Source organism: Epinephelus moara, chromosome 24, assembly GCF_006386435.1.
Source record: "Epinephelus moara isolate mb chromosome 24, YSFRI_EMoa_1.0, whole genome shotgun sequence".
NCBI classification, from domain to species: Eukaryota; Metazoa; Chordata; class Actinopteri; order Perciformes; family Serranidae; genus Epinephelus; species Epinephelus moara.
Window position 1 is genome coordinate 18,856,792 of NC_065529.1, and position 19,208 is coordinate 18,875,999.

A 19,208-nucleotide genomic window follows, 5' to 3' on the forward strand; every position below is an offset into this window, starting at 1 on the left:
GCCAATTGGCTGTTGAGTTGAAAGAGAAAGGCGGGACTATAATCCCTTAGCAACGCTTGGCTCCCAGGGAGTGGTGGCGGTTGTTTCAACATGGCGGCAGAGGCAGCAGAAAGTGGAAACTCGGGGATATTTTGGATGAATGGCGGTAGGCTTACATTTATTAAAGTGCTCTAGCTTCCTTTGTCATTCGTATACATTTTATGTAAAGTTATAAAAAGTTTTCTAGAGGGTCTCACACATGGTACTTTTGTGTCAACGCTGGCAAGTTGTTATTTCTGAGGAAGTGAGACAGCTAGCTTAAGTTAACGTAGTGATAGTTACGCGTAACGGTAATTGGTTAATTAAAAGTGAAGTTACGTCTGTAAAGTTACCTTAACGTTGCCTATTTTATGTTGAAACTTGGTGATGATAGTGTTAATGCTCACTGACATTACCAAGCAGCCCTGTTCAGCATTTAAGGAGTTAGACAACGAGCTTTTGTTTTGCTTCTAACGTTACGTGATTGTAGGGCACCAGCTATTTGTTTGCCCTAAAACACGGGAGGAGGGTATTGATTAGACAGTTAGCGTTAGAAAGAACATGCCTTAACAAACTTTAGTTTCATTTTACTGACCTTTCACTTCTCTATCTGTCTTATTTTTGCCTTCACACAGTGTCAGATGAGGAACAGCCTTTAGTGTTTGTTCCTGGTGAGTCTCAGTGGTGTTTTTTGGACAATTTCTGAACACAATTTGAAATAACTATATAGCTGGGGAAATAAGAATTCAACACATCAACATTTTCACATTTCCAATGCAGCTATTCACATGAGATTTAGACCAGACATTGGGATTAACTCAATTAAACTATACAGATAGAAAAATTGTAATATTTCAATCCATACAGAAAATCATTGACAATAAAGTGGATTGACACAGGAACAAAGTATTGGACATGGTTTGTTTGCAATGGCAGCTTTCTGTATAAAGAAACCAATGTTTCACAGTGTTCGGGGGGATTTGTGCCCATTCTTCCACACAGACAGTCTTCAAATCTTGTAGATTGTGGAGGGCCGCTGGTGAATCTTGATCTTTAGCTTCATCCACAAATGTTCTATTAGGTTTAAGTCAGGTTGTTGACTGTGCCATTCAAACACCTTTCATTTTCTTCCTCTGGAACAATACACAGTCTTCTTTGCAGTATGTTTTGGATTTTTGTCCTGCTGGAAAGTCTGTCTTCTTTTATCCTCATCATCGTGGTGGATGGCGATAGATTCTTCTCAAGAATTTGCTGGTGCATGGCTCCATTAATCTTCTCTTTGATAATTTTGACTCTGCTGGTGCCAAGAGAAGAGAAACACCCCCATACCATGATGCCTCCACCACCAGACTTCACTGTAGGTGGGATATTTTTAGAGTAATATACAGAGCCATTTCTCCTCCAAACATGACCCATTGTATTGTTGCCAAAAAGCTTGTTTGGAGTTTGCTACATGACATTTGGAGATCCTTTTACTGGAAGAATGTAGTGTGGTCAGATAAGACAAAAATGGAGCTTTCTGGCAACAATAAAATACATCTTGTTTGGAGGAAAAATGGCTCTGTGCATTACCTAAAAATACCACAATTACAGTGAAGATTGGAGGTGGAAGCATCGTTGTATATGGCTGTTTTTCTTGGCACCGGCAGATTTTAAATTATCAAAGAGAAGATTAATGGAGCCATGCACCAGCAAATCCTTGAGAAAAATCTGTTGCCATCCACCGGGATGATGAGAATAAGAGGAAGGTAGACCTTCCAGCATGACAACTATCCAAAACATACTGCAAAGGAGACGATGTATTGGTTCCAGAGGAAGAAAATAAAAGGTGTTTGAGGAGGCGTCTTAAAGCTGGCATTGCAAACATCCCCTCCATGTATTGAGTTAGCATGTTTTTTACCTGTATTATTCCACTTAATTGCACTTGAGTTTTTTTCTGTATTTAAATGTTACAGTTTCTTTATCTGTGTCGTTTTATTGAAGTAATACCAATGTCTGGTGTAAATTTTATGTGAGCAGCTGCATTGGAAATAAGTTAAATGAAAGAATGTTTATGTGTTGAATATTTATTTCCCCCGCTGTATGTAGATCATTTACACATAGAATCCTCTTCTTCTGTCTTCCCACGAACTGTCTCAGGAGTGGATGGAGAGGTAAAGACTCACACCCCTTTCAGCTTGAGACCAGGCAGCACCAGTACATCCAGTAACAGAGATACCAAGATGCGAGCCAGGCGTAGCTCTGACTGCAAGACAGAGACCACACTAAAGAAAGGTGGCAAGAAACTGAGCCACTTACAAAGTGAGCGCTCAGGGGTTTATACCAAGGAAAAAGTGTCAGTCCATCATAGGACTGACACTGCTGCAGCTACAGAGCACACCCTCTCACCAGCCTTGGGTACTTCTCTCCCCTCGACACAGGTAAACTAATGTTTTATGTTGGGTACTTTTCTCTTCCCTCCATGGGTGTAAGACGAAATGTGTGAATATGGAAGAGAGCATATGAATAATCTAATACAAGGAAGAGTATTTTGAGACAGAATTTTGTTATTAGTTAGTGTTAATATCTTTGAATACTTGCTAACCATTCTTTGCACAGGTTTTCCCTGAGACGAGCAGAGCTAAGAGCCAGGTCTGTTTGAAAGACCTCTGTCCTGAAGATAAGCGCCGGATTGCAAACCTCATTGAAGAACTAGCCAGGTACCCAGCAGTATATGCCACTGAACTCTAAGACAGTGATAAAGTTCATATGAATGTATGAATGGAACAATTTATATTTGGTGTCTTTTCATCCCTTTTCACACCTGGATTGCATAATGTAGACCACCTATCTTTTAACACCGTTATTTCCTGTTCTCCAGAGTGAGCGAGGAGAAAGAGGAGTCAGTACAGCGTCTGAAAGATGAACAGGAAAATTTTGAGTGCAAGATCCAGCAGCTGGAGCAACAAAACCTGATCATTGTACACGAGAGGGAGAGTATCCTTTCAAAATAACTGAACAAACAAAAACACAGCAGTGAGTTGGATTCTCTCACCCACCCACTTTTTGCAGTGGTGGGTGAGGTGATTTGTCGTAATTACCATATTGTTTTTTTGTTTGTTTGTTTTTTTTAAATGAAATGGTAGGGCATTTAATGTGCGGTCGCAAGTAGCAATACTGAGTCGTAGTGGAACAGTGAATAAATGCACTTCACCAACGCTGGTTTAAGTCCCACATCCTCCTTTTTAGTGTTTTTGAGTAATTTTCAAAGAACATGGCTATGTTTAATGGTTTAAAATATGCTCCATGCTGTGTTGATTGTTGCAATCATGGTGTATTGATTGCTGCAAACTGTGTTGCATTGTTATGAGAAAGCCAGAGGTCCCTCAAGAATTCCAGGGTATGATAGTTTCATCAATTTTGTAATTGTTACCAAGATGTTTTTATAAGTAGAATATGATGGTGCAGTTGCATCATTCTATTCTTTAAAGAAATCCCTGCAGAAAACATATTTACCCAGAATAACAGATGTGGTGCATTAAGATTTAACATTGAACACACCCCAAGAGATTTCGCTTATTATCCCAAATTAAACCATAAATGGGGGATCATTCAGTAAGATCGTCTGTTATAGTCTTTGTTTGGAATAAAAACTGTTGCCAGTTCTCCATAGTACACTGGAGCATATCCCTAAGATGCACATCTCTATATTTTATATTTTGTCGGCTGTATGGTTCCATGGGTGTATGGGCTATTCCATAAGTTAGTCTGCAGGGGGCAGTGTTGTCTTAGGCAAGGCCATGTTGGCCAAGACCCTTCAATTTGATACAAAAGACAGAGAAATACAGCAGATTGAGATTCATTTGAATGATTTGATGCCTGCTGCAGATGTATTTTGCAAGTGCTTGTAGCTTATCCGCTGTTGTGTACAGAATCAATTTCAAGGTTGGAGCCGTGGCCCGAACCATCTAAATCATCATATCATCCAAAGATGAATTTTGATATTTACTGCTTTCACCACAATGTGTTTTTGTAACCCTCCCTGAATGTTGAACGTTAACTGTAGACTATATCTCTCAGTTCCCTCTCACAAAATGAGAGCAGGTAGGTCACCAGCTCATTCTTGATCGTCTAGCATGAGGTTAGTGCTCGAATTACAGTGATAGTATGCTGTTTATCGCACCCCACAACCCACCTACTGTCTTCATAACAATTCCGCTCAGGTCAAACCAGAACATGGCCAGCAGTCAATTTAGGTTAAAAACACTGCGAAATATGAAGAGTAATTGACCCCGCTGGTAAATTGCACGATTGGCAACGGCAGCGGGGAAAATTAGGAAAGCACAACTCAATTAAAGGCACTTTGGCTCGGAGACTTGGCATTTACACCAAACTTCTAAACTCCATTAAAAAGGTATTTGAGAGGAAAAAGTGTTAGGATCCAAGCACCTCAGGGGGGATAACGCAGTCTTTTAAAGTGCGTGCAGGAGTCATGAAGGCCCTTCTCAGGCAGAAGGTTCCGGCACTTCTCTGAAAGGTTAAGGAGACACCAAAGGCAAACACACTGAATGAGAGTCTTGTCAAATTTAATTCCATTACGCCTCAGTTTATCTTATCTAAGCAAGATTCAGGATTGTCAGGGTTATAAAGAATGTAGGGCTATACCTTAGCCCCAAGCCACCTAGGATGAGAGGAAAAAAGTACCCTTGATATTTAGGGTGTTCGGCTGACATTTGGAACTGACTGACACACAGGACTGAATTTGTGTTTCAGATAGGAAGGATGCCTTTTGTACTTCAAGGCATGTTGGCATGGGCAGAAGTCAAGGTGGTGTTACTAACACTTGCTGTATCCAGAACAAGGCACAGCAGGCGCTAGAGCTAATGCCATTTATTGAGTTGAAACAATTGGAGGGAATCCTGAGGCCATGGAGAGAGGGGAATAACAGCCCTGTTTGAATATGTCATTGAAAAATGCTACATGTTGTGATAGAGGATTGTCGGAGAAGAATCCATTTTTAGCTGACATTTACAATGTGGAAATCTGGTTTTATCAAGTGTGCTTTTTGTGATATGCGTGCATAAGAAGATAGATTTTGGAGATTTTTTAGCGCTTTGTTTTTAGGTAGATTGAGCCCCTAATATTTCCTGATGTCATGATCATGTTGTCATGATCTGATTTGGATGTTTTGTATCTTGCCTTTATTGTAGGAAACAGATATGCGGTTTAAGCCATGTGCTGTGTAAGTGCACGCTATCTATTTAAGGTTTTAAACAAATTAACCTAAATTCTAGTCTGTTTATGAAAACTGTATCTTGGGAATACTGTTGACACTGCCAAGAAATATGGAAAATAACTGTAACTTTAACTGGTTAATTTAAAGGTATGCTAAGTAGTAATTGTCTGTTTCTGTTTGTAAAAACAGTATTCAGGCCCCCCCCTTCCTACACTACTGTTGTAGCAACGTTCCAGGAAAAGCAAATACTTGAACAAGCTAACTGCTGGCACTCACTATATTTGTGTTTTTCTGTGCTGTCTGTGATTTTTGTAGCTTCCTCTTGGATGCGTGCTGCTTATGGTCTGGCACCTGGTCGCTACCTTTTTATGAAGCCCTTACCTTGCTCGAGGCTACATGGCACAACCAAAAATGTCCCGACCACAGCAAAATAATAATGAAATACAGGCCGAAGGCAGGATCTCTCCAAATAAACACACTGCCATGCAATTTGAGTGGGTCATAATAAATGATTGGCTACATTTAAATGCACAAAATATTCAGATGTTTGCCCTTATTCCAAAAAAGAAAATATTTCTACTAAGCTGTTTAAATGGCTAATGAAAGTAAATATTCTACTTATATTCCCATTCACAGTCAGACGTGCATACTCACATAAAAGTGCCATAACATGTTGTTTTATCATGTTAAAATATTGGTAAGTGGAACAGCTGTAGCCATTTTGTGTCTTTGTGTCAGAATAGGATTTTTTCACAGTTCTTCCATTGTTGATGGACTTCTTAGACTGTGCAAACACATCCTCCCTTTTTCGTTCCTTCAACTACCTTCTTGAAAAGGTCACCATTGGAAAGAAAATGTGCATATCTAAATGAGTATTGATTTCCAAGTCTTTTATAATCTTTAAAAGTAGTTTCTCTGTCTTACCCCAGCCTTGCAAACTGTTAGCTAGTAAAACACGTTCATGACAAGGCACATAGCTGACCGTAAACAGGCACATGCGTCATCACAAACTGCAGTAAAAACTCCAACTGGTGCGCATATTCAGAATGAGCTGTATACATGTCCAGAGAATGCTCCTAAAACCTGAATAATATCGACATATCCCACATGTATAATTCTCTTCTGTATGAGCCTATACGTTGTTTTTTAGGAAAATCCTGCATAGTATGCCTTTTAAGAACAATTTTGTGAGCCCCTCATTCTGTACAACTAAATAGCAGCAAAGTCTGTGTCCATGGAGAGGTTTAGAAAAATATAAACACACTGAGCTGCTGTCATTTGAAGTTTAACCTTGAAAACAAATATAATTCTATGAACTGGAGTATTAGAGTAAGGTTTATGTAATTGTTGACTAAATCAGTTTAAATTCTTAATTGAATATAATAAAATCAAATTGAACCAATCTTGGGCTTAATGTGAAATTAATAATGCATAATGCATTGACTCTTTGCTGAAACAATCAAAATTTAATTGAGTTGTTGTTGGCACACCAATATAATGCATGGCCTCTATTTTTGGCTTTTTGAATTGTCGTCTTTTGCAGATGTGCAGTCGACATATTCTTTAGACAAAAGACAGTTTGTACAGATGTCAAGTGCAATGATTTTAAAACTAGTTACACATTTTAGTTGTCATCGTGGCAACAAAGATGGCTGAGAATAGTTATGATGAGACTGGTTTTCTCAGTGTTTGCTCTCAGAATTTTAAAGGCCTTTTCAAAATAATACTTATCTGACGTTATTTGTGGGTTTATTGTGTGACTTGCACTAATGTCTCTTCTCTAGATTCAGTAGTATTGAAGCAGTTATGTAAACTGTCGTCTTCTATTAATTCCCCGTCATTGCTTCCTTACACACACATTCATACATATCAGTCTCCGCCCCCGTTTCTCTCACATTCCTGCTCAGGCTCAATCTGTTTGGCACAGTGAGCCAAAGCAGGCTTTAAAATATTCCCCTCTCCTGTGCAAATTTGTTCCACCTTGAAGTGGATTTCATTATTTCATTTGAGCCTCGGCCTGACAGGGAAGTGAATCATTTTGACAGGCCCCGTCTGAAGCCTCTTCAGCCCAAGCCCTTGATTCTGAGTATTTTTGGAGCAGAGGGGAGGAGTAAGTCATTGTTGGCACTTTGCAGCTCTGATGTAAACTAGGGGCTTGCCGAGTGCTTGGCCCCCATTGGCTGATGTCCAAGGCTGTGGAGGAAGCATGTTTAGTGTGGCGACGGGCAGAGCGGTGGAATCTTATCAGTGTTGCTCCACTCGGTTCAGATTACCTAGCGCTTGCTGTCTGCGTCAGCTTGTCAACACATTAACACACGTTACCTTCAATTATGGCATTGGGATGCTATGATGCTGCAGTCCTGTTGGTACTGTAGCACAGACAGTCTTTATGTGTGTATTTTGGTCTGTGGGCTCCCACCATAGCCGATCTGTATTCCAGTGTACTGTACTATATATCTGCGTCTATTGGGAAACATTTGTTTTAGGTATGAGAAATCATGTGGAAAGGGTTTTTCATGCCAATGCTGAAGTATGAGCAGCATGCATTTTTCGACTCAGCAAACAACTCTCTATCTTGGACTGAGGTGAGGTGGAGCTGTACGAGCATATTCAGTATCTCCCCTTCAAGACCCTTATTCATGATGTAGAAGAAGACCTACCAGTAAAGGTTTACATGATGTGATATCCTTGTGATGTCCATATAGAACTACTTCCATGGACATTATCAGTGCAGCGGTGGAGGAGGCTTAGTTAGATAGAGGGTTCAATCAAAGTGTTTCCTCACATTTTCCTAATGTTTATGGAAGCTGCTGCATTGCATTTGTCTGGTGTCTGGTCATCAATTCAAAGCCGTCTCCGCTCTCTTCTCTTTCCCTCTGTTTCATTTCCACAGCCTGATTGAAGTCTTCTAACAACCAAAGTGTTTTCTTATGGAGTGTTCCGCCAACTATTCCTTCAATAAGGCTCTACTTTGAACTTTGATTTTCTTTTAAAATGGGGGCTTTTTTTCCAAACGGATGCTGAGAAACTCATCAGCTGGGGGAGCAGGGCCACCATCATAAAAAGATATGGCCTGGAGGAACACACTTTAAGGTCAGCTTGGGCCGGAGTGTGTGCGTGTACCACTTTCTTTATTGTAGTGTTTGTGTGTGGGCTGTTTACAGTGCAGGTGGGGAATTTGTGCTCTCATGTCTCGCTGTGATGTGTGTGTGTGTGTGTGCATTAGGAAGTGAGAGTCAGACCGAGGTTGATTATTGAATGTGTGTGAGTGTGTCTGTGTGTAGTCTCCCTATTCTCGTGCTCATTATCTTTGTATGTGCTAGTGTGGTGTGGTGCTGCCACTGTCATTAGTGGGCTCCTGAGGCGCAGCAGTAGTTCCGCTCCAGATTAGTTTTCTTGTGTCTGCCAGCTCTCTGTCTGGCAGATAGCCTGGCACGGCACAGCCCAGCTCAGCTCAACACAGCTTGGCCCGACCCAGATGGTGAAAGCTCCGTGCCACAACAACAACTTTGATTTTGCTGGCCTCTTCTCCCTCTCTGTTTTCAACTTTGCTGTTCCCTCTACTTTTCTGGTCCAATGTGTAATTGATTGCAGAAACAAGGGTTTAATTCAGATTGTCAATCTAAATCCACTCTCTTTTTTCCATTTAAGTTGCATAAAAGAACTTTCTCCTTACCTTCTCAGTACATCCACTGTGATCATTTTCATTTTTACTTCGTAGAGCTATTTCCCTAAAAAATGTTTGTGAAAATATTTAAGCCTGCACAGGATTTCTCTCAGCTGAATGCAGGGGAGGGTTTTAATGTTTTAGGCTAAAGGTTTTGTCTTGTTATTTTCAGTTTACTTGTTGTTTGTTAGTTACTTAACCCTTGGTCCTCCAGGCCTGCAGCAGCAGTACAGAGAGTGCCAGGAGCTGCTCGGGCTCTACCAACAATACCTTTCTCAGCAACAGGCAAAACTTAACCAGTCCATCGCCCAGCTCAGCCAGGCACAAGCCCATAGCAAGGTATGGTATGGAACAGTGTGGGTGGGTGGTAGACTGCAAATACGTGTTGTAGCAGGTAGTGTTGTCAGAAATATCGATTTATTAATACACATTCTTTCTTTCTTTTTGAATGTTTAGTTGAGTCATTCTTCTGTTCTCTGCTACTAACCAAGTAAGAACAGTCATCAGGCCTGCTCCTATATGAAGGAGAATAATTATACACACATCACATAGGTGCAAGGCTATCAAAATACAGTGTACATGAAGGAAAGAATAACACCTGCACACTTGCTCCTGTTTCAGCCATATTTAGAGAATACTCCTGTTTCCCATCCGTCAGGCACTCAGGCACAAAAATGTGCAGTGGCAACACATGCTACAGCACATTGTCCCATGGCCAAGTGCCATAATAATGCATAACAAAGCACCGTAGAAGTCCACAACAAGCACTGGTTCGATATGACTACAACATAGTGAAAACTCTCTCAAGGTGACACTTCAGAAGCGAAGACGCCTCTCTGGCTTCAGCCCCTGTAAGAATAGATGACTTGGCCATCCTCATTGTCCCGCCGTGGCTCTGAATAATGTGTGTTTGCCTGCTCTCTGACCCTCAGCAAATTAGTCACAGTCTCATCCCCAGTCAACTATAAGATGGGCTTTCCCTCCTTATGTTTATCTCATAATGTTTCTGACCTTGGCTTACCTGCCAGTTATGCTCACTTGGAAATTGTCTTCTTAATCTTGTGGCCACTGTCCAGTTTACAGTTTTGAAGGATGATTTGCATTTGTGCCGCTATAAACCCAGCCCCACCCTAACGCCATGCCTATAAAGCTGCACAGTGAAAGCAGCACGTTTGCAGAGCAGCAGCGGCGGCATGAGTCCTCTGTCAGTTTCTACACAGGATGTGTTCAGGCACAGTACTGCTGTGTATTGTCACCCGCGTGTTGGCAGCACTCAGAGCTTAATACACAATCACTGTAGTTACGAGCGTAAAATGGGAAAAAGTAGACTTTAAGACTAAAAAAAAAAGCTTCAGGTCACGGTAGCCCACACAAATTGGAAGTGATATTTGAGCTCTTATGAAACAGCCCTCACAAGCACACGGGGAAAGCTTTTACTGCACATTGCAACATGAGCAAATTAGGTTGGTTAGTGACTCCTTATTCAGTATTGGTAAATTTTGGTTTGTAGCCCAGCTCTACATTAGGGTTTTATGGAGCAGTCTAACGTTTTTGGCTGAAATACTCCATCAATTTTTCAGAGGCTTCCTAAATTGGCCAAAATGCATTCATTGTCCTCTTTGTTCTCTATCCAGGTGCTCAGCGGTGAGGAAGCCCCCAGCAGAACTTCTGCTAGCAGAGCTAATGGCTCAGGCTTTGATGGCTCATACCTCAGCCTCGCTGCTACTCGAGCACAACAGCCTCAAGTGCACAGGAGCGGTGGTGGAGGAAAGGCAGCAGTACAAACCCTAAGCAACTGTGCCTCTCAGTCCTGTGCAAGTGAATTCAGTCCAACTGATGGGTCGATCAAACAGCATAGGAGTCAGAAAAGGGGGAGTAGGGAGCCACACTCAGAGTCCCATCACAGATGTGAGCACTGCCAAGGCTGTGGTCAAGACAGTGGCTATGGAACACAGCAACGGAAAAATGTCTCTCGTCTTGAGAACGGCCACAATGACACCTTTAATCCTAAAGACTGGAAAAGGTACAGTAGTACTCTGTACAGTCATGATCTATAGTCTCACATGATTGCATTACTTTCCTGTAGTTTTAATGAAATTGTGCATTTTATCAAGTCATAAACAAGAAAAATGTCAGGACATTACGCTAATGAAATGTGTATTTGCACACAGGCTCCACAGCGGGAATGCCACTGGCTCAGAGGCCAAGGAAGGCTTGACCAGGCCTCTGCTGGGTCACGAGGACTGGGAGGAAAAGAGGCACCAGCTGCTGCTGCAGAAGATGCAGTTGGAAATGGAGAGAGAGAGGCTGCAGGCACGGCTGGCTGAGCAGGAAGAGAGGCTCAACAGACAGAATCAGCAGCTATATCAGTCGCGTCTTGATTACAGCAGGTAGAATACAGACGCCAATGAGAAATGAACCGTATCTGGTCACATTGCTAGCTTACATTCAGAGGCACAAATTGGTAGTTACTTCTCATAGTTAGTGGCCAGATAGATAGTTACGCCTATCCAAGAAGTAATTACCTGTCCATGTTTAGTCCCTTTTTTGTTTGCCCTCACAGGGCTTTACAGCATACGACAGAGGGATGTCGTATGCTGTAAAGCCCTGTGAGGCAAATTGTGATTTGTGATATTGGGCTTTATAAATAAAATTGATTGAAATTGATTGATTGACTTTTCATTATCTGTTATTTCAGACCAGTAAAACCTCAGTCCATTTTCTTCTTCTATATTCTTGTTAGGTTTCAGCAAGCTACTCAATCTGATCTCAGTAGCTCAAACACTAAAAATGAAGATCTCCCGCCGGAGGGTCCCTCCCACCAAGATTTACCCCCCAGGTAAACCAAGGCAACGGGTAGACAGGAAGACAGACACTCACACTGCAACTCCTTTTTTTCACATACAGGCTCGCTCACACACCTTACACATCAAAAACACACATATACACACACACGAACGTCCATATACTCATGTCACCACCTTAATATTTTGTGTCTGTGGTCTACAGTGCGTGTGAAGATGCAGAGGTACATCCTGCAGGACAGAGCTTGCATAGAAAACACTCCCAAACTGTACCCACTCCTCTGGACAATAACAATGGTAAGCTTGTATTTTCAGTTAATCAGAACTATGTGTGTACAGGTCTACACACAAGATGAACATCTTCCCTCAAAACATAAAAGACTTAGGCCTTTCAAGAGTTGGATTTATTTAAACTTGAGTATTTTAGTACTTTCATATACCTGTAAAACTTAGATAAAGAACTGTATATCACCAGGGTAAGTTTCTCAAATGTCTTGCCTGTGTTGCTCTCAGCCTTGTTGTTCTTGCCTCAAATATAACACTCCTATCTTGCATCTCTCAGCAGACGCCTTAGAGCGGTCCAGAAAGGACATGGCCACATCTCCTGCTAAGTCCCCTGCAAGCCTGAGTAGGCCCATCTCATTGTCTGTGATCCAGAAGTCTCCTGAGGCTAGGTAACACATCTTTACGGAACACAAATGAAGCATTTATAAAGATTTACCTTTTATTCTAATAGTTTAAAGTTAAGTGAAGCATTATTTATTAAGCTGCAGAAGCAGTAGGACTTCAACAAAGTTAGAAGTGTTAGTTAACCTAGTAGAGTCAGTTCACAGAAGTGTGTGGTTAAATTTAACAGAACCAAAGTGCCAGCCAGAAGAAAAGACTCAGCGCGCAGTGAGCAACAATGAAAAACAGCACAGTTAAGAACTTGAAAGATCCAGGCACAAATCTTTATGCAGAATTTCAAACTAGCGCAGAACAAAGCTTTCTTCAGGACTAACAAGGTTTTCTCTTCTACAGGAAAGTCTGCATGAGTTTTCTTTGGGCAGGCTACTTCTGTCTTGTGGGGGACATTGGGAAGATTATTTGCAAGCTGTCAGGCTTCAGTATTTTATTTGTTCTCCCTTACCTCTTAAGGCAATTGCCGTTTCTTCCTCTAGTTGTGAAGAAATATTAACAATAATGAAACGCATAAATATAGTTCAAGTAAGAAATATGAATCTGGAGGCTTTAACTGGGCTCGCAGTTGCTGCAGTGTTGGAGGCTAAATGATGTCTTTTCTTAGTCTAGCTAACTTTTCGAGCTGTGAGAGGCTAAATGAAGCTTTTTACTGGGCTAGCTAGCGCTGTGGCCAGCCTGTCAGGAGACATGCTGCGTTCCATTAGTCGGCCTAGCAGGGACCCTGCAGCAGGTGTAATTGAACAGACTTCTGGATGCACACACTGCCCTCCCTTCTCTCTCTGCCACAGTAATGAGACAGAGAAAGCAAGAGTGAGGGAGAGATGTTAAAAGTGTGTTTGAGGGTGAGTGAGGGGTGAGGGCATTGGATAAAGTGAGAAATGGGAAGCGAGGAAAGTTAGAGCAGGTTGAGACGGATAGAGAAGGAAATGGCGAGAAAGACGTTAAGAAGGTAGAGGAGTTTTGAGGACAGGGATGAATCACTGAGTGCAAGCATCAGACTTACCTAAAAAGGAAAGGACATTCATTACCTTTTTTTTTTCTTACACTCTTTACACGAAATGGTGATTAACCTGACTATGTGTCATCTTACCTTCTGTGTGTGTGTGTGTGTGTGTGTGTGTGTGTGTGTGTGTGTGTGTCTGTGTGCAAAAATATCAGTTGCCGAGAAGCAATTTGTATCAGTGGTGCTGCTACTTTTATTCTTAAAAATTACAATTCTGAAAGTTGATCCAATTTGTTCTTGCATAATGTCAGATTTTTTTTTGTAAAAGTGCTGGTTAACAGGAGATACAGTATTCAGAGACGCAGTCAAAGTTTTCGACTTTCGATGAGTAACCCTTAAACAAAGCAGTGCGCGGTCCAAGCTGAACTGTGAGCTCCAGCAGATGCCCATTAATTCCAGCAGGGGACCTGGGATATCAGATCTTATTACCATCCATTTACACCTCCAAAGCCTATTAAAATTGTTGGACTCTTCGTTACACACAGTGTTTTTATTTTATTTTTTATTTTTTTACAACCAGTAATGAGGAAGTCTGCCTCTCAGATGCCTTTTGTGGTTTTCTTGCAACATGTTTTTTCATGTGCATCTCTTAAAATAGTTGTAATCCTTTGGTAATCCACTGATTTGGATTAGACATGTCTTTTTCTTAGAAGTGTTTAAAAAATATCTGCATGAAAATAGTTTGAAAATTTAAGCTGGATAAATTGCAGTGAATGAGATAAGACAATAGTGTATGTAATGGTCCTTAGCTCATTTTAGGCCAGTTTGGCAATGAGTAACCAAAGTCTGAGGGATGGTGTTATTTTTTCACTTCTATTCATTTTCTTGTGCTGAAATCTAAAGAATAAGTCATTAGTGCCCCATGTTATTGCCATAAATATGTTATTGTAAAGTGTTAACATGACAATAACTTCACAGAATCTTACTAATTTAAGTTTTAAGAATAAGAAGCGACATTAGGCCTGGGCAGTATCTGTTTTTCGTACCTTTGTACCTTTCTGAAATTTGACGGTATATGACAGTATCCGTGTGTGGTGCTGTCCCCACCCCTGATCGTCGAGTTTGCTTCATTCCGCAAGCTCTCTCAGCTTTTTCAGTCTAATAAATGAACAATATTAACTTATAAAATGGCAAGAACAATCATTTTATGAAACCTATTTTCCTTATTAAACAGAGAAATACCCTGTGAATTCAAGTTTCTCTCTTTAGACTTTTCGATTAATTGCCTTGTTTACTCGTCGTAAAACACACTTCATCAAAACTGGTGGGCTCATTACGGTCCTGTAATGTTATTTTTTCCAGTCGCAGTCGCAGTGTTTGTCAGCTCAGCGGTGTGTTCCACCAGTAGAAACTGACCTCTGGTGGTTCGTGATGTGCACTACATCCTCAAAACAGCATCTCCGTATGAGTTTATTAGAGAGTGTCTGTATTCTTGATGAAAATCATACTGTTGGGATTTCTGAATAACCTGGTGTACTATGACACCCTACTGCCTAAGCCTAAACTACATGTTATTGTGGTTGCTTTTAATCTCATCAGCATTACACGCTACTTTCGTTACACAAGCAAAAATTTACTAAAGTGCACTCAGTATGTCATAAACAATCCAAAAACACTATTGTGATAGGTCAGTAACCCAGATCAAATATCCTACTGTAGGATTTAGAATGTAACCTGAACCCCTTTCTTTTACTCGGCAACAGCATGCCCCTCGTGACCACCTAATCTTAACCAATTCAATCTTGATGTGCAAATTGCAAAACCAAGCTGGGGTTAACATTAAGTGACCTTCTTAATCCTTCCATGAATCCTGTGCTAGTTAGTAATGAGACAGTTCCAGCGCACCCCGCCCATCTCATCTCCATCCTTCCTGCCATTGCCCGCCTGCTATTGATTGGCTGGGAAATTGACATGCGGGATATACGCGTTGGCCATTATAGGTTTTTTATCTTACTGTTTGGACTGCAAATGAAAAGGGGCGCCAGGGCGAGACGGCTATCTTTAATGAAAGAGAGGAGCCAAATAAGCAGTGAAAGTTACGAGTGGAAGGAAGGTGGCGGGGAGCGTAGGCAGAGGAGTTTTGTGGGAATTTTATCTGGCCTTATAGAGCTAGAAAAGAGGCAAACAGTATTGGTGCGCTGGGAGAATGAAGCCCAAAGGTTTTTATTACACTAAGAAAGGTGCAGTTCTGTATATGTGTTCAAAGGACAAAGGAAAGGAGGTATTTGAAAGCAGAATGCTTAATCACTGTTTGTTTCAAAGTAGTTTTGATTTTTACATACAGGCTCATTAAAGAGTATAATGTTGTTAGAATCAGCTTTCTGCAGATGTTATACTCCCTAAGTCTTCTTTCTGTTCTACTGATGGGCACAGGAAGCATCTCTTCATGCTATCAGAATGACCCAACAGCCCAGGCTAGATTTTTTTTATAATAACAGGAACCTGCTCTTGCTGCTTTTCTCCATGCATTTTTCTGTATGCATGTAGCAGTAAAATAGATTTGCCAGGACTCCTATGGGGGATATTAATATCGAGCAGCAATTCACAACTTTACCTCACACAAGTTTGAGCCAAGAAATGAAGTTCTTTGTTGCACTGTATACCTCTCTGAAAATCTATTGGCATTCTCTCTAGCCCGCGTGCAATCTCTGTGCCACCTCCTCCTCCCCTCACCCCACCCACTGCCATCCCCCCATTACTGCCCAAACTGTACCCCTACCCCCCGCACTCCCCTTGTTATAGATTGTGACCGCCGGTAAGTGATGCATTATTCATTACCGACATGTCGTTTGTTGATGGATGGCTGTTTGAGAGCCCTGTCCGTTAAATAAATCAACAAATAAAAATGCAAATTCTCACATTTCGAGAGAAGGAACCCAGCCAAAGTCCCTCCCCCACATTCCCTTTCTGCTTTCCTCTCTATCCACAAAGCTGCACTCGCTTCCAGTCTCTCCCTTACAAACAGACACACACACTCACTCCTGCTCATGCTCCCCTCTCTCTCTCTCTTTCTCCTTTGCTGTTGACAGGCAGGAGACCAAATGAGGAAGACAGATTTACTTACTTGAGCTTCAGTCTCTTTTTTCATCAGTTATCATCCCTCAGCCGACTTGCCCCTCATTCACTTTCTCCCCCTTGCGCTCAAACATGTGCATACATTAGTTCATGTTGCTAAAGCAAAATATAGCCTTTTAAAGCTTCCAAGCCACTGATGTGTGCTGCCTCAAGTTAGTGTGAAAATATGACATATCAAGGTCTATAGTTGCGTGTGGAGGAACACAAATGCACCCTGATTGGAAGTTCCACTGATGTGTCTCTCTGCTGACCACCCACATGCATATCAACAAGTACATGCCAAAGATCGCCCTTACCTGGGAGAGCTGTGTACGGAGTGGCGCGATGCAAATCGATGCAGCTTTAAACGAGCAGAGAATTATGTTAGCAACATCAGTGGAGCGTGCTTTAAAGAATTCATGTTTTGTATCTGGAATGGCGTTGTTCGACTGTGTATACACTGAATAATTTATCAAGCCAGCCAGACTGAGGGATTGAATCTCTATTAGCTTAATCTCCCCCGTTTTGGTTTATTTATTTCACTGCACATTCCCTCATTTCTATTCCAGGGGAGAAAGCACCGGGTTCTCTCCCTCTTTTTCCTCTCGCACCTGCAAGAAAGTGTGTTTTTCTGCTGGGACGCCCCAGTGGTTTTGACTTGTTAACGTTGCTTGTTAGGGTTCAGTAGACACTTCAGCAAGAAAGATTTTGTTAACACGTCGAAGAGAGATTTGCTTTCATATTGTCTGTGTTAACAAGTGAAAGGTGAATGACAAATATTTTTGTACAAGCGTCGGGCTCCAAGTAGACTTTGGCCTTGTGCATGTCTGGTGTTAGTCCCTTGGCTTGCACCCTCGCTGCTTAACATTGAGTGCACGTACCGTAACTGGCGGTCTTTGTGTGCATTTCTCTGTTACAATGAAACAGCGCGAGGATACTCATTTACAACATTGCCTGTCTACGGGGCTCCGCTGGGCTCTGTATTATAAATGTAGCCTGTGCCAATTCAACCTTTGAAACAAGCTGAGGTCACGTGAAAAAAAGATGAAGTAAATGAAACAACAAAAGCCTCCCTTACTTGTTTTTCAGGTTGGACTTTTCTTTGGTTGAGCTATTGGATGTCTTTAGTCCTGTCTCTGCACCTGAGCAAAGCAAGCAGTCCACTCGAAGACCCAAAACAGTGCAACGCAGACTGGGCCTCCATGCCCCCAAACCAGCGGGCAGAACCTTGCTCACCCCTGCTGGGTCTTATCCTCAGAGCACCCAGCAGGACCTGGAAGAAAGCCAGATACTGGAGGATATTTTCTTCATTTGCTGACAAAGAAGAAAATGGCTTTATTCACCTGTGTGGTCTTGACTTTTCAATAACATTACATTTTCAGTCACCGTTCTAAATCAGAATGATCATGATGTTGTAGATTGCACATTTGTCTTACTGTGGTTTTAATACAAATAAACAAATATTTATTCAGAATTGGCTTTGCTTCAAGTTTGTAATTGATATCTTATTTTGTCACTGCAGGAAAACTACCATTGAGCTATGCCAATTATCTCTGAGGACACTGGCAGCAATATTGCGAACTGAACTTCAATTTCACATTAAGAATCTATTAATTTATCATGACTGAAAACAATTATCCTTAAATCATTAAAATCTGGATAACCATCGGTACATGGTGGTGGTGTTGTCAAGATACTGGAATTTCTAACTTTGATACAAGACCTTGAAAAATATTTATATTCAATACCACTTTTGATACCGATTTGAAATACATATGAAACAATAAATATAACAAGGCTTTAACATGATAATGACGACTTTTCTTTTCTTGGTCAGTAGCAGAGAACAGCAGAATGACTGTAGTAAACATAAACAAAAGAGAGTGAGAAAGCACAACTGCTACTGGTGTATTGATACTGCAAAAAAATGAGTGATGAAACATTTCAAATATTCAGAATCACTGAGTACGTTTACATGCCCAAAACAGCCAGGTTTTTGCCCCGACAATATTCCTACTAGGGTGTTTGAATGGCAAATAAAAATGAACATTCACTAATATTCCCGTTTACATGCAGCCGTGCATACTTGGATTAACACGACCTAACATGCTGTTTATCACGTCAAAATACAGAACAGTGGAACAGCTGCAGTCGTTTGTCTCATTTTGCTTCTTTGCTCAAAATAGGATTTTTTCAGTTTCCTACCAGTGGTGGATTTGATGGAGAGTGTAAAAGCAGACTCCTTCTTTTCTTCCCTCAGCCACCTTCTTGAAAAGGTCGGCCTTGCAAAATTTGCTCATTTTTAAAAACCTGTTGATGTCTAAGTCTTTCATAATGTTTAAAAGAAAGTGTGTTTCTACTTCTGACAGGAAATGTGGGCTTTTCTTTTGGGCACACATCTCTACCCCAGCCTTGCATACTGTTGGCTAGCTGGGGTGTATACAAGACATTCATGACAATGCACAGAGCCGACTATAAACAGCACAAACTGTGGTAAAACCCCAACTGAGAAACATATTCCGAATGTGCTGTGTGCATTTCCAAATAATGCAACTAAAACCAGAATAATCTTGGCACATTCCGCGTCTTAATTGTAAAATGCTAAACTCAGAAAAAGGCCTAAAACTGAAAATCCAAACAGAATGTGCTGTACATGGCCCTATCAAATTTGGGACATTAACATATTTGGAATACTAGTCGAACATTAGCGTGTATGTAATCGTTCTCAATATGTATTGATAAATTGATACTGGATGGATAGACCAA

General features: G+C 41.2%; 1 protein-coding gene across 1 annotated transcript; it reads left to right on the forward strand.

Annotated features, from left to right (window-relative positions):
• Window positions 1–60: 60 nt before the first annotated feature.
• Window positions 61–17,910, forward strand: kiaa1328 (KIAA1328 ortholog). The gene is made up of 12 exons (XM_050039157.1): window positions 61–145; window positions 654–689; window positions 2,158–2,438; window positions 2,617–2,717; window positions 2,879–2,994; window positions 9,115–9,239; window positions 10,535–10,923; window positions 11,072–11,290; window positions 11,644–11,739; window positions 11,910–12,001; window positions 12,267–12,378; window positions 17,532–17,910. The coding sequence occupies exons 1-12, from the start codon at window positions 91–93 to the stop codon at window positions 17,758–17,760; spliced, it is 1,851 nt and encodes a 616-aa protein (XP_049895114.1). The 5' UTR covers window positions 61–90; the 3' UTR covers window positions 17,761–17,910.
• The last annotated feature ends 1,298 nt before the right edge of the window (window positions 17,911–19,208 follow it).